General features: G+C 34.1%; 2 protein-coding genes across 2 annotated transcripts; both read right to left on the reverse strand.

The window, feature by feature from the left end:
* Nucleotides 1–3,530: 3,530 nt before the first annotated feature.
* Nucleotides 3,531–4,347, reverse strand: LOC107909184 (putative glycine-rich cell wall structural protein 1). The gene has a single exon (XM_016836638.2). The coding sequence runs from the start codon at nt 4,112–4,114 to the stop codon at nt 3,656–3,658; it is 459 nt and encodes a 152-aa protein (XP_016692127.1). The 5' UTR covers nt 4,115–4,347; the 3' UTR covers nt 3,531–3,655.
* Nucleotides 4,348–7,273: 2,926 nt separating this feature from the next.
* LOC107909195 (spore wall protein 1) lies at nt 7,274–8,295 on the reverse strand. Its single transcript, XM_016836649.2, has one exon. It carries the CDS (start codon nt 7,991–7,993, stop codon nt 7,574–7,576), a length of 420 nt encoding a protein of 139 aa, XP_016692138.1. The 5' UTR covers nt 7,994–8,295; the 3' UTR covers nt 7,274–7,573.
* Nucleotides 8,296–15,768: the final 7,473 nt, after the last annotated feature.

Consider the following 15,768-nt stretch of genomic DNA (forward strand, 5'->3'; position numbering starts at 1 on the left):
AAGGTTCTATATTGTACAGTAGTGCTCTATAACCCTAAATCGGTGACGGAGACGAGTTAGGGTGTTACAAGGCTGCTCAATTCCACAGTGGATAAGTTGACAGTAAGGGAAAATGCTCTTGAGGCCATGGTGATGGCTTTGAAAGAGGATATTAAGGCCACGGTGAGGTTTTGGAGCACAAGAATAAAGGAGCTCAAAGGAGAGCTTGCTGTGTGTCGAGCTGCCGTGGGTAAGTGAGTGTTGGCTGTGTAATAGCCCTTTTTTAGTGATGTCGAAAATAGTGATTTCGGGATCACAATTCCGACGAGTGAGTTCGTAGACATTAGTAATTAATATTTATGAGATAAATATAATATTATGATGGATTTTGATTTGATGGATTTTATTAATTGGTTAGTTAGTCAAGATATAAGTGGTGCTTAACGAAAGTCAGTGGTTTTGGAAAATGATGCATTGAGATCTCGTTTTCATAAACTGAGCTATATTTTTATTAAATATTTATGGAATTGTTTAATAAGTGGATTGAAGTCTAGTTTGGTAATTTGATAGTTAATTAAGGAAAAAGAACTAAATCGTAAAAACTGTAAAAGTTAATTGGTATTGGTTTTATTAGCTAAAAGACTTAAAAAAGTAATAAATAAAGTCTAAGGTGATAATTAAGTAAATTTTATATGATGGTGGATGACCATGTGTTTTAATTTGGTGAATTAAGTACTAAATTATTAATTAAATAATTTATATGTTAATTAATAAAAGATGTTAAACCATTTTCATGTTTTCTTCAACCTTCCATCGTACGAAACAGAAGAGAAACTTGAGTAGCCATGACCGAACCTTCCCAAGCTTCTTTCTCATGCATGTAAGTCATTTGGATGCCCATTTTTCGTAATTTTTATGTTTTTATGATCATTGTAGCTTAATCTAGCTAACTTGTACCTTCGTTTTCAAAGCTGTTCAAAGTTTTATAAGTTGCCATTGATGAAAATTAGAAGCTTTTAATGTGCATTAGTGATCTACCACAGTTTGTTGTGGCAAATTAGAATATTTTTGGCACTTAATGAGCTTGTTTTCTAGCCACTATATGTTTATTTATTACATTTTTAGTTTTATTAGATTAGATTTATTTTATTGCAAAATAAGCATTTTTACGCATTTTCTGGTATTTTAATGATCTGTGAGGCCAACTCGGGCCTTGGGAACGACTAAGAGGCTATTTGAGTGTGTAGGGTGCCAATTCTAGCCCAAGAATACAAAAGACAACACCAATGTCGCGACACCAACATGCAGCGTCACAACACCAAACATTAAAGCATCTAGGGCTAAAAAGGGGCACGACGTAGCAAGATGGGATTCTTGGCATTGCGATACCATGCCAATTTTATGGAAAATGCGACTGTTTTCTTTTGACGAAAATTTTGGATTATTTCCTTAATTGGACCATAGTAATTTAATGATATATTGTATTAATTATATTTAAAGGGTGTCTAGGGTTGTGTGGGCACCAAGCAATAATTAGCCTATATAAGTCATCTTAGAGTGAAGTGCTTCTTATGTAGTGGTCCGTATAGGATGCGGGACTATCAAAAGCGATCTAAGCTATCCACGATCAATAAAGGAGGGAAAATAGAGCCCGATGAGAGTGAGGCTTCAAAGTGCTGGTTAATGATACTCAATTTCGCAAAGCGAAGATGAGTTACAAACAGAAAGGGTTGATGTATGTGGACATCAACATCGCAGGTAAAAGAAAAAATGCTTTTATTGATACAGGGACATCAAGCTTTTCCATATCAGAGAAAGCCATGGGTAAACTTGGTCTCTCGGTTAGTAAATCAACCAAGAAGTCCAAGATCGTAAATTTCGAAGTGGTCCCAACTGTGGGAGTAGCATAAAGAGTGGAGCTATAAATCAGTCAATGGAAAGGCAAGGAAGACTTTGATGATTGTATATGTATCTTGGATACTCGATAACAACAATGTATTGTGCTGGTGAGTCAAGAACTAAAAGGTGGAACTAATGTACTGTCAACAATCTAGCTATCTGAAGATGTTCATGGTGAAAAGAACATTGACCCAGTAGATCGGAAGAGTGCTACAAGGACCCCTTTGGAAATGCTAGAGGTGCGACAAATCGATGCAAAACTTGTTGAGTCATCAGTGGGGCTACCACCTATGAGAGAGGTAGGTTGTGCATTAGATTTTGGGGGAGGGGTAAAGTAGTGATGCAAGCTGGGTAGTTGAAACGAGTAAATGCAACGAGCGAGGTATATCTCAAACACTTATCTAGTGTTTTTCATTTTGACTTATTGTTGGTTTGGCAAGGAAACATAGGCCATTTTAGAGTTTTGAAATGGGTAAGCTGAGGGGTTTGCAAACCAGAGTTAGCGGGAATACTTAAGGTTAACCCGATGTTAAATGTGGGAATGCCAAATCCTATTTGTGCGGATCAAGGGGATTTTGACCAAAGCAAGTCACAATGTGGGAAAATGAGAGTGGCGGGCTCTTGCAAATAAGATATACCAAAAAAGAGCAGAATGGTTTGAGGTAGGCAACGAAGAAAGTTGAGGCAAATGTTTTGAGGGGCGAAACTACTCGACGATAGATTAGTTGAGGAACGGTCGAGGCATCAAGAAAGTTCCGAGGTGGATTAAACTAGTGTAATTCTAACGATGCAACGAGGGAGTTGCGAGAATGGACGGGGGAGAATGTCACGCGTCGCTGATCAAAGCCCATGACGATTGTGCAAAGAGTGTCCATAGAGGTCAATTGATGAAATGAGACTATTTAATTCACTTGAACTGGCCCAACTCATGAAACATATGGAGAAGGCCATCTACTTGAAGCCTTGGTGTCCTAATGAAACACTCTAGTAAAACTAGAGTTATTAGGATAAATAATGTAAATCGTAAAGGGATAAGATTGTATAAAGTTTAAATCTCTTAGGAATCTCAATTGTAGATATGCTCTAATGTTAACCGTCGATGTAACTCAATCTGTACTATTGGTTTTGGGGAGGGGGGCTCAACTATAAATAGAGACATTTCCCCTCATTTGTCATGATTCTGTTCATAGATGTGAATATATTTGAGAGCATTTACTCAAACATTTAATGTGTGCTATTTTTCTGTGGCCTTTTTCTGTTCGTTCTTTGCTCTTTCGTTTCAAGTTTGCTTCCGCTTTGTTTCGGTGCCTTAGAGAAATTTAGTGAAAATTCCCATTTTGTGATAGTAAGATTGACTTAGACGAATTTCAAGCAAAGAAAACACCGAAAACAGCATGATTTACCAGACTAAAATTCTAGTCTCGTCACACATGCAAATTCTTTTACAATATTTGATGGTTTTGATGGAATTCGAGAGAGCCTACAGGGAGAGTCCAATTATATTATTTTTGTGACATTAATTATTATTTAATCACTAATTAAGAAGCGTTAGAAAACCGTTAGCATCCAATAGAATCATCTAATGTATGTATAACTCTAGAGGTGCGCCAAGGACTTATTAATTATCAAAAGCATTGGGGACTGACATTTAGTTATAGGAAACCATATGAACATCCATTACTCGATGCATTACACGGGTACATAACATGCTACTTCATTTATTTATGGATATATATTTTTTTCACTTTTTAAGCAAGCATGCACTCAAAGTTAGATTTTAATTGTCCCCACCGCTGCCATGACCCTCTCCATAGCCATGCCCCTCGCCATAACTTTCACCATTGCCTGAACCATTTCCCCTGCCTGACCCCTCCCCGTATCCCTCACCATGGCCTGAACCACCTTGGCGTCCCTTGTTACCACCAGATCCTGATCCTGCTCGAGACCCAGCAGAAGACCCCGCATACGAACCTGCATCTGACCCTGAACCCGAGTTTGAATAGGATGAAGAGGAAGAGCTTGAACTTGAACTGGAACTGGAACCAGAACCGGAACCAGCCCCAGCTCCAGACCCTGAGCCACCACCTCCGAGACCCAGCCCTACACCTGCTCCAATCCCTACTCCTATACCACCAAGATCTATACCGAAGTCCTTCCTTACAACCCTGCTCTCCGACACAATAGTCGACATAGCAAGGAGAAAGGCGACCAATGCTAGGGACTTAAATGCTCCCATTTTGTTTTGTCACTTTATATAACTTAGCTGAACTAAATTGCAAAGGGGAATTGAAGTATTGAAAGAGCTCTTCAATCTCTTCTTTTCTGCGTTCGATGCATTACTGAGAGAGCTAATTTATACGATTGTTGAAGGTAAGGTCTTGGAAAATTATAAAAAAAAAAGTAAAAGAAGTGTGAACTGTTGAGTATAGTGGAGAAATTTGTTTATAAGAATTCGATTATTTTAATATTATTACATGGTGAGTATTAAAAATGGTAGTAGAAATAGGATTTGTTGGGGCGAAGCTGGATGAGAAACTAAGCACTTCCCCAGTTTGTGACCGGCCCATTTGATGTCCACTAAACAACGATCATAGTGGAAGTATGAATGGATCATCCTGTTGACTACAACCATTGCTTCTGGTACCTTCTTCAATTATTTGGTTGGTGATGATTACCCCTTTTTTTTCCTTTTTTTTTTTTTGCAGCGAGGTAGCTCTCCATGCTTTTCTTTAGGCAAATAGGGTGATTTGAAGAAGAAAAAAAGCTAGAGCGCTATAGCTCATTATTAGGGCTTGTTTTTAGTTACAAGGTTGGTTTGTAGAAGATATGGAAGAGCATGCGGATTCAACGCCATGATGCCAAACGGCTACGTCAAGGATTGCACGCAGGTGACATATGGTTGTGCAAGTTGCATGTCCCATGTTTGATCTCAATTGCAAGTCACCTTGGAATGGAGTTGTTACGCAATTTAATATATATATTTTACATTTTTTATTGCAATATTTATATATAGAGAGAGGTGTAGTTAGGGGTTGGCAGGGCCTAATTTTCTTTAAAATTTTGAAAATTTTAAATTAGTAAAGTTAAAATTGTTCTTTGGCACCTCTAAAAATGATAAAAATTTGATTTAGTTCTTTAAAAATTATAAAGATATAGGCTATTCAAATGGTAAAGTTACATATTTAATATCGTAAAAATTAAAAATTAATTTTGGCGCCCTAAAAAAATTACCTGCGTTCGCCCTTGTATATATATTAGGTTTTTTTAGCATCAATTTATTAGATTGGATGGAAAAGAATATCAAGTAAAGATTCTTTAAAACTTCTTATTGCTATTGGTATGTTAGTACGTTTTTTCTTTTGTTAATGCTTATATGTTCTATTGCATTAATAATTGATTTTATAGCTCCTTTATGATTGGATTGGATTGGATTAATAGAAAAAGTTGTATTGATGATCTTTGGTACCTTGCTTAAGGTTGTTGATGTGTTTTTGTCGAAAAGAAAAAGCCAAATGAGGAGGTTGATGTTATAAGTTGCATGTACTAGCTCGCTTTGCAACTGAATCGTTGTGCATTTCAGTAACAATTTATTTTATTGAAAGGAGAAGAAAATCAAATCAAGTAGGACTCTTTCAAGACTTTGTGTGATAATTTACTTTCCAAAAGAAATTTATTCTTAGAAAATCTTTGATGTTAGCTCCCTTATTAAAAACCTACTTGAGCACAATTAATTGGGTGAAGCTTATTTTTAGTGCAAATTCATTTCAAATAAATTAGTCTTCACTTTCAGTTTGTGATTTAGCTTTCAAAAGGAAAGTCATTGTAGAGAGGGTGATCTGATATTGATGTTTAAGAGTGAAATTGTAACTTTATGAGATACTACAGATTGATAATGAATTACCCTGTTTACGTTAGAAAATCTTTCAAACTACATAATTAATCTCTCTTTTTACTCTCCTAATTATTAAAGCGAATTGCAACTAAATATTCAAATAACAAACAAATTGAACTATAAATAACAGAGTACAAATTTGATTTGGGTACTACAAACATACAATTTCAATCCTTGCTTTCCAACTCGCAACTCATCTCTATTTGTTAAGATCCGCCAATAATATATTCAATATATATGGGAAATGCAATAAAATTTAAGTGGTTTCACAAATTTTATATATAATTAATATTTTAATAATTCAATTGTTAAATTTATCAATACATTTGTAATTCGATCCAATATCTCTATATTATTGATCTAAAATGTTGTCTATATTAATACATGTTTAATGATTGAATTTTTTTCATAAAATGAATAGTTAGAAAATTTAAATTTATGCCAAACTTGATAAGCATGATCTACATATGAATGGAGAATGATATACAATGGTTGAATTGTTAAAATCTTAATTGTATAAAAAATTACGCAAATATGTAAAACCACTTAAATTTTTACTGTGTCTAAGTTGATAACTAAGTATGTATATACTATAATGCATGATTTAATGACCGGTTAACCCTTATTTAACATGTCTATTGACTGGTCTACTTTTTAACCTTTTAGTTTATATATATGCTTTTTTTTACTTCCATGTCTATTTTACTGTTCATGAAGACTAATCTTTTCGGGGATTAGTGGTTGTCCCTCTTAATAATATTGTCTCCAAGATCCGAACTTGCATTCTCTCATGAGAATACAATGTACCTTATCAATGCACCCAACATTTGTTAGTTTATATATGCTTTTACTTAGCATGAATTATTTATTATCTTTTACCATATAGTCTTAAGAATTTTATACATGTCAATGAACATGAAAATAAAATCTTATACGTCTAAGCCTTTAGCATATGGTAAATTTCTCTATGTGATGTACATCTTATCATACATGTAGTCATTTACAAAGTTAATTAGTAAGAGGGTGGAACGAAGTCACCTTTCTATAAAAAGCCACATAGCTTTCTCATACAACAAGAGAAAAAAAAAGGAATCTTGGAACTTTTTCTTACCAACTATTTTAATGATCTTAATTATATAGTAATTTCTTTCTAAAAGACATGGATTTGCTTTAAACCTCAATTTTTTATTTACTTCCTTTCATATGAGTATAGTATCATTATTCTCAATTTTTGTTTTTTGATATAATACCTAGAATTACTTATAATCCCTCCTCAACCCTTAAAAAAAAGAATAATACGTTTCAGTGCATTTGAACCTATGTCTTTTTACATTAATAAAAATATCGATACAAATTAAGCTAAAACTCAATCCACAAATCTCGATTTTTTTACTACAATAGTTAGTAAAGTATTTTTCTTTTGTTGCTATTCTTGCTATATATCATGAGTACATCAGTCTTAGGATTATTGATGATAGAAATAGCCATAGCAAGCCCAAAAAGTTATTCCAGCAATTTATGCTACTTTATTAATATAAATAATATTACACATGAAGTGAGATTTGATAATCTGACTCTCTAAAGTAAAACTGTAAAATCTGAATAACAACGTGACAGAAATATATATTGGAAGTAGGCAACACCATACTAATTGCCACTTGAGGTACACCTAAGCGACTTTAACAGAAAACCACTAATCACTCGTCACCACATTTATTCATGGACAAGAGGTGGTGATCAGTTTCATTTTTAATTATTTGATTCCCCGCATACAATTTTTTTAGCAAGGAGTGCTTAATTTAATTAGTTGCCGTTGCCTCTCCCACGGCCTCGTCCTGACCCAGCTCGAGAGCCAGCATAGGAACCGGCAGATGAACCGGCTTCTGAACCTGCACCAGACCCGGCTCGAGACCCAGCGTAAGAACCTGAGGATGAACCAGCTTCAGAACCTGCACCAGACCCACCAGATGAACTGGAGGATGATGCTGAACTAGATGAAGAGCTTGAACTAGAACCCCCTGAACCAGAACCGGAACCAGCCCCAGCTCCTGATCCTGAACCACTACCACCTCCCAAGCCAAGGCCTATCCCTGCTCCAACCCCAAGTCCTATGCCACCAAGATCCAGGCCGAGGTCTTTTCTCGCAACCCGGCTTTCAGATACAACCGCTGACATGGTAACAAGTAAAGCAATCATAAGAGCTGTAAACCTGAAAGAAGACATTTTCAACAACGTAGAACAAGAAACAAGGCACAAAGTGAAGAAGCCTTGGGGGAGCAATTTGGATGTAAATATGACTGCAGTTGAACTCTCAGTACGAGCTTCTGGAATCAGGGGATGACCAGCATTGAGTACTGGAGTTCAGGAGACACAGAGTTTAGCTATTTATAGTCTGAATGCGATCCATGTTAAGAGACTGTAAATTAAAGAGGAAATAGTTTGTTTTAAAAAATACAAGTGGAAATCATGATGTGTCACGTACAAGATTTTGCTGGGAGCAACCTTGTGGCTAAGAAAGCTGCCAAATTCCCAGGGATCTTAACTTCTTAAACTGGGTTTAAGACAGCTGTCTAAATGTCGCCGACCCATTATCCATAGTGGATGGAGCATTGATCAGTGTGGGCTTTTGTTTATTGATTACACTGTGAGTTGTGGCGGTGATATTTGATAATAATCAACTTTTTCGGGCGGATGATTAAGTAGGGCGTTTTTTTCAAATGAAGTTAAGAGAAAGTAAACACCATATATCTTGCTGAGACAAATTACATTTTGTAGGTTTTCCTAATGAACTGTCCTCATTAGAGATGTAATGTTGATAGATGCATGGTCATCTAATTGTCAAAATTTTTTTGTAATATATGAGAAAATTGTTAATGTTAATAGTTGATTATTATAATTATATTCGAATATAAAATTTACTATGAACATTACCAGAGGGCATTCGTTAAGCACATTCCATTTCAAAAACGTAAATTTTCTCATGAGCCCTCGCCAATGTCATTCCTTAAAACGTCCTAATCATGGCGTGATGAGCGCCTTTGTAACCATGGTTATTAGTATTGTACTATTGTTTAGTTATTTATTTTGATACTTGGGAGGAGAGATATGGACATTTTAAATGCAACTCGGTCTCTTATGCGTTAAAGTTTTCATTTTTAGAAGGGATATATCTCAAAATTATACATGAACTATGGTTTAATGTATAATTGTATACATGAACTTTGATTTTGTATAATTTTATGCATGAAATTTTAATTTGATCCATTTTTGTAAATTATTAACACAATTATTGATATAATATCATTTTATGATTATATATTACATACATAAATAAATATATTTATCCAATATAAAAATAAATCGATGTATTTATTTCTTTAAATGTGTATGATTAAATCAAAATTAAAGTTTCAAGTATACATTTGAACCACAATTAGAGTTTCATATGTACAATTGTACCAAATTAAAGTTCATATATATAATTGTACATTAAATAAAAGTTTATGTATAACTTTGAGATTTATCCCTTTTTAGAACAAAATATAGTTGGCACTTGTCAATATTGTACTATTATTAATTTTATAGATTTTTGGGAAAATTGATAGAAATCATTATTTCATTTTTTTCATCTTTAAACTTTTTGTATAAATTCAGGGGCAAAGCAAGGGAGATAGGTTGTTCCTTACCCCACCTTTCCCTGAACTATTAATTTTTTTTTAAAAAGGTTTGAAAAGATTTCAATTTTTTTACTCAATTAAACCTATTTGTGAAAATACATTTAAGTAGTCCTTTTGATGAATGTTAATCATTAAAATTAATAATCTTGGGAGACACCAATTTTATTCTAGGTATTAGAATCCTAAGGGATCGAAAGAACAAAGTGATAGTACTGTCTCAGGCTTCATACATAGACAAGATATTAGAGCGTTATGCAATGACCAATTTGAAAAAGGGAAATCAATCCTCCATTTCGGGATTTCACCTCTCTTTAGAGGACTGTCCTAAGACAGTTGAAGAAAGAGAGAACATGAGAAAGGTTCCTTATGCTTTGACAGTGGGAAGTCTCATGTATGCTATGTTATGCACATGCCTAAATATTTGTTTTGCAGTGGGGGTTGGTAAGTTGATATCAGGCGAATCTAGGACCAAGTAACTAGTTAAGCATATGCTTAAGTATTTACGGAGAACGATGGATTATATGCTTGTGTGTTTCAGATGAGATCTTACTCCTATCAGATATACCGACTCTGACTTCCAAACGTATCAAAATTTAAGAAAATCAATATCAGGCTGTGTTTTTTCCTAGATGGCAAGTTCATAGTATGAATAAGTCCCAAGTAGGGTTGCACTGCTAACTTCACTATGGAGGGCCGAATATGAGGTATGGAAAAGCTATGTCACTATAATAGTGTGAATGTAGCTAAGGCTCAAAGAAACAACATAAGGACAAAACACATTGATACAAAGTTTCATATCAGAGACGGTAGTGTTTGATGGAATAGTGAATGTAGTCAAAGGTCACGTATGAAGACAAACCCTAGGGATTTGTTTTGCCAAGAATCTACTAGTTAGAGAGATTTTGGGAAACATATGGAGGGGTAGAAGAATGCGAAACATGAATCATTTACTTCACTAGGGCAAGTGGGAGATTGTTGGATCTGGTGCCCTAAGTGTAGTATTTTAGTCTAAGTACACTTATAAGTTTTTGAAAAGATTGATTAATAAAACTATTCATGAATTACATTAATACTTTGTATATTTTCCTCATATGGTTATTTTTATGCAAAGAAAATTGGAAGCAAATGTTACTCACTGATTGTCTAATTTTTAACTAATATTATGCAGTATTATATGGCCGAATCGTAATACAGAAAGAAAACTTATATTAGTAGACAAACCTAAACATATCCTTAGTCTAATCGAAAATAAAAAAATCGATTGAAAAACTAATATGTCATCTATCAAGGCCAATTGGGGAGATATTTTTTCTTGGGCATCGCAGTGGATGACTCCCAAAAAATAGAGATATAGATGTCACTGACTAGATTGACAGTACATCGAACTAGATCCAAGAAGAACAGATCTTGAATCTATTTATGGATTTATTCGCTTGTGACGTTTATAGTGTGGCATACCTAAATCCTAAGTGGATGGTGGAGTATGTATGCCTGACTCGTACACTTTGATGTAAGTAAAAGCTTGAGTTTGAATAGATAAGGAACCAAAAGTTAGTGTGTTAGGTGTACGACTTTTGTAGTATGTAGCGTCATTCACAACAGTGGAATTCATGGCTTGAGACATGGGTAAATGGTATCCTCTCATTGGCATTACATGGCTGATGAAAAGTAAACATGGACATGGGTCTTTTGTCTTTGTGATGAATAACTTAATTACTATTTGATAGTAATTGACTTTTCACGAAGGAAGATGTAATGGTTACCATGAGATAAAATAAGATAATATTTGGAGAACAAATATTATCCTAAGAGATTAATGATATCCTATGAGGGTAACAACTTATGACATTGTCATTCGACGAGCACTAAGTAGTTACTTTTGTAATGGTATGTCGTTAGGGAGAGCTCAGCCACGATATTATAGTGGAATGACTTCGTGACTAAATGAGTTTATAATTAATAGGAGAAAAACCAGAACTTAATTATAAATCATTTAAGTCCCTAATAACATATATTCAATCGGTCCCTCCGCTAGCTCGTTGAAACCAAAAATGAATTGTGTGTTTGAATAGAAATGAACGAAATGATGATTTACCCTGATTTGTTGTGGCAAATAAGGGTCTTTTTGGCATTTAATGAGCTTGTTTATAGCATTTCTATATGTTTTTATTTCGTTTTCAGCTTTTACTACTTGGTGTTTAATTTATGCAAAATAAACATTTTTATGCAATTTTAAGTTATGTTATGACCTAATGGGCCACTATGAGCCTAGGGATGATCTAACAGCTCCATCTAGTGTGTAGGACACTATTTTCGAACTTAGAAGATGAGGGGCGATTGCAGCGTCGCGACATTGGGAAGCGGTGTCACAACACCAAACTTCAAAGCCAAATTACCCAAGAAATGAAGGCAGTGTTGCGACATCGATTTTGTTTTGTCGCGGCACCGAGTGACGAGCATGAATTCATAATTAAGGGTATTTTAGTCGTCCCAATGATCTTAATCAAAATTTTTGGCTGTTTAACAATACTAATTAGGTTTGAGCATAAACTCTATAAATAGGAATGTTAAGTCTCATTTGAGGAGGCTTGGCCAAGTGATTAATTTTAGTAATTTAGGGTTTTTAGTTTAGTTTTATTTTCTTTTCAGTTTAGTCCATTTTATACTTTTGTTACTGGTTTAACATGGATTCAATTTCAATCCAAGATTTTAATATATTAGTTTTTCATTATTTTGGTGTTGATTTCAATTGCAATCGAATAATCTTCGGGACTGTTAAAGGAGGTTTCGCTTCTGAGCTTCAATTGATATTAAAAACAGATTTGTTTCTATACACCTTACTTTTATTTAATATTCGATTTTGCATGTTAAATATGAGTTTAGGTGTAACAGCCCGATTTTGGGCCTAGTCGGAACAGTGGTTTCGGGCCCACAAATTCGACAAGGAAAAGTTTATTTTTCTTATATTTTTATGGTCTACAATTTCATGGAATGATTTTTTGAAAATTTCGTTTAAAAATTTCGACGTTTGGACACTCAATTTAGTCAAAAGGACTAAATTGTAAAAAGTGCAAAAGTTGAGTTCTACATGTTAGAGGTGTTCAATTGTTATGAAACTTTAAATTGGAGGTCCTTATATGGTAATTAGACCATTGCTTAAGTTGGTAGACAAAAATGGGCATGAGATAAGTGAAATAGGAAATTTTTAAGTTAGGGGCAATTTGGTAATCTAGTAATTAAAATGAATTAAAAGGGAAAAAGATGGCAAATTGGGCTCATCTTCTTCATTGGGACGAAATCAGCAAGGGGGGAGCCATTGTTAGCGTTTTCAAGCTTCCAAGCTCCATAGTAAGTGATTCAAAGCCCCGTTTTTAATGTTCTTTACGTTTTTGGAGTCCTGGTAACTTGATTTTGCTTATTCTAGCAATAATTTAATCTAGGGTTTATATTTGAAAAAATACTCATATGTGAAATGTGTTTATTTTGATGTTTTATGGTAGAATATGAAGCTAGAAATTATGTTAAGCAACTTTTGCTAAGCGATCTTGAGTGAAAACGAGTAAAACAACATAATCGATAAAAATACTAAATGTTCATAAGTAAGTGTTACAGTGGGAATTTGATGTTGCCATAGAAGGGAAAAATGTTCATCGTGTCATAATACATAAGAATAAGGGATAAATTTTAATTTTTGAGCCTAGGGGTAAAATTGTAATTCTATGAAACTTTAGGGGCAAAAATGTGATTTTTGGACTGGATTGAATAATGTGAGTGTTAAATAAATTAAATGTGTTATTATAAGTCAAGAAAGACAAGGAATTGACTTTGATTAGTAAAAAAATGAGAAAAAGTGAGAAATTTCCCGATTGAACATTCGGAATAAAAAGGGATACGAATGAAGTGACAGAAATGATCACATATGTGGCATGGACTGTGTGTAGGCCACTATGTGAAAGTGAAAGTGATGGTCACGTTTGTAGTACTATGTGTAGGCTACTACGTGTACCAGAATGATAGGTCGCATGTGTAGTACTATGTCCAGGCTACTATGCGTATCAGATAGCTTCGATCATGTGTGTAGTACTATGTGTAGGCTACTACGTGTACTAGAATGATAGGTCGCATGTGTAGTACTATGTGCAGGCTACTATGCGTACTGGATAGCTTCGATCACGTGTGTAGTACTATGTGCAGGCTACTACGTGTATCGGATAGTAATGGTCACATGTGTGTACTATGTGCATGCTACTATGTGAATCCGCATCATTGAATATAAAGGTGGTTGCTAAGTGCTGATTCCACCGTATCCTTAACTGTGAAAGGGGTTGCTATGTGCTGATTCCCCGCATCATTGAATATAAAGGTGGTTGTTAAGTGCTGATTCCACTGTATCCTTGACTGTGAAAGGGGTTGCTATGTGCTGATTCCCCGTATCATTGATTTTAAGGTGGTTGCTAAGTGCTGATTCCACCGCGTAACGGTTAATATTCCGAAGTGTTCATCGGGGAAATTAGATAAGTGAAAATATATGTGAATCGACTAAGGGTACGTGATGAATATTGGGTTCGATATTTAATCGACCCTTAAGTAGGATGAAAAGAAGTAATGAAATTATGAAAAAGTAAAATGTGCAACAAAACAGTTTTAGACAGTAACAATAGTGTGACTTTGAAAAATCACCAAAAATGGTGAAAATTGAATTAGAGGGTGAATAAGATATGAAATGAAAGCCTAAGGAGTCTATTTTTACATGAAATAAACAAAGAAATCAAAAGAGTTACACATTTTTAGATATTTGAGTTTTAGTGAGGCAGGGTCGGATTGATTTCGGAATCCCCTATTCTGACTTTGGAAAATAGTTAAAAATTGTAAAAAAATAATTATGAGTTATAATTTATATGCTTAGAATCCTTAATGAGTCTATTTTCAAAGGAAAGAAATGTAAATATCATCTGAATTCTGTACAATGAGATAATTCATTTTTAATGAAGAGAGGTCAGTGATGTTGAGCAGTGAAACAGGGGTGAGTTTAAAGAATAAAATGTACTAATTGGCCAAGTAAAAAATTTTGAAAATTTTATGATAATAAGACATAGAAGTCTAGTTTTAGGGAAAATTAACGGATCTTAGTTTGGAGCTCTTTAGCTTCAGATAAAATGATTTAGTGACGCTGACTCAAATAGATAGCTTTGAATTTAAATATAAGTGAATAGTGAAATTATGTATAATGCTATTGAAACATGTTTTATACATAAAGGATGTGGAATGGAGAGGAGGAGGAGGACAATAAAATGTAGGAAAGAATTATGTATAATGGTCATATGCCCGATTATAATCGGTAAATGTTAAATTGAATGGTAAATACGTATTGGTACCGAAGGAAGTATTGCGGTGTAGAAAAGCAATTGATCAAATATATAAGAAATTTAGTCTTGATATATATATATGATAATAATGATATATGGATGATTATATCATTGAGTTGCATTGATTAATTCGGTTTATGTGATGGAAATGTCAAGAACATTTGTCTTTGATATGTGATGATCACGGTTTAAGCTAATATGGAAAAATAAAGTTTCATAGTATGAGAGTGTGGTATTGAAATATATATATTGGATTGAGAAATTAATTTGAATTGTGAGTGAACACGAAATATTGTGAATTGAATAAAATGGTAATGGAGCTTTGAATTACATAAGTAAGTATTGGGTCTCGTAGGCCCTATTTGTTATGAATATAATATTTTGAGGATATGCTATAAAGAATTATAAAAGCATGTTAAAAATTTGAAGAGTTTAAATTTGAATGAAATTTTGTAACTCGGTTTAATACGTTTACATGTGTAAGTGTTCTAGTAATGCCGCATACCCTATTCCGGAGTTGAATACGAGTAAGGGGTGTTACATTAGTGGTATCAGAGCTACGATTTAGTCGGTTCTCGGACCGAACGTAGCATATGTGAGTCTAACTATACATGCCATGTTATTACTCGTAATGGTGTGATATCTCCGGGCTCTAACGAAATTGTTTTGTTAAGACAGAGATGATTTTCAACTGAGCTATTTTTGAGAATGCAGAAAATGATATTGAGATAAATGAAATATGCTCACGTTATGTTAGAATTTGGAAAGGCAAGAATAGAAATTTGTGATATGAATGTGTTCATGTATTAAAAAAAATGAAATGAAAGTTTATGTTGTGATAAACTCATCCAAGTATGTTAGTGATAATATGATGCTATGTGCTCAACAGATTTGATTAAGTGAATATGGAAATGAAATTTACTTAAATAGATGGAATGTGTGTTTATGTATATTT

The sequence above is a fragment of the Gossypium hirsutum genome, chromosome D08, assembly GCF_007990345.1.
Source record: "Gossypium hirsutum isolate 1008001.06 chromosome D08, Gossypium_hirsutum_v2.1, whole genome shotgun sequence".
NCBI classification, from domain to species: domain Eukaryota; kingdom Viridiplantae; phylum Streptophyta; class Magnoliopsida; order Malvales; family Malvaceae; genus Gossypium; species Gossypium hirsutum.

Bases quoted from the DNA above. Each gene is read 5' to 3' on its own strand.
- LOC107909195 (XM_016836649.2), bottom strand. From the start codon at position 7,993: ATGTCTTCTTTCAGGTTTACAGCTCTTATGATTGCTTTACTTGTTACC.
- LOC107909184 (XM_016836638.2), bottom strand. From the start codon at position 4,114: ATGGGAGCATTTAAGTCCCTAGCATTGGTCGCCTTTCTCCTTGCTATG.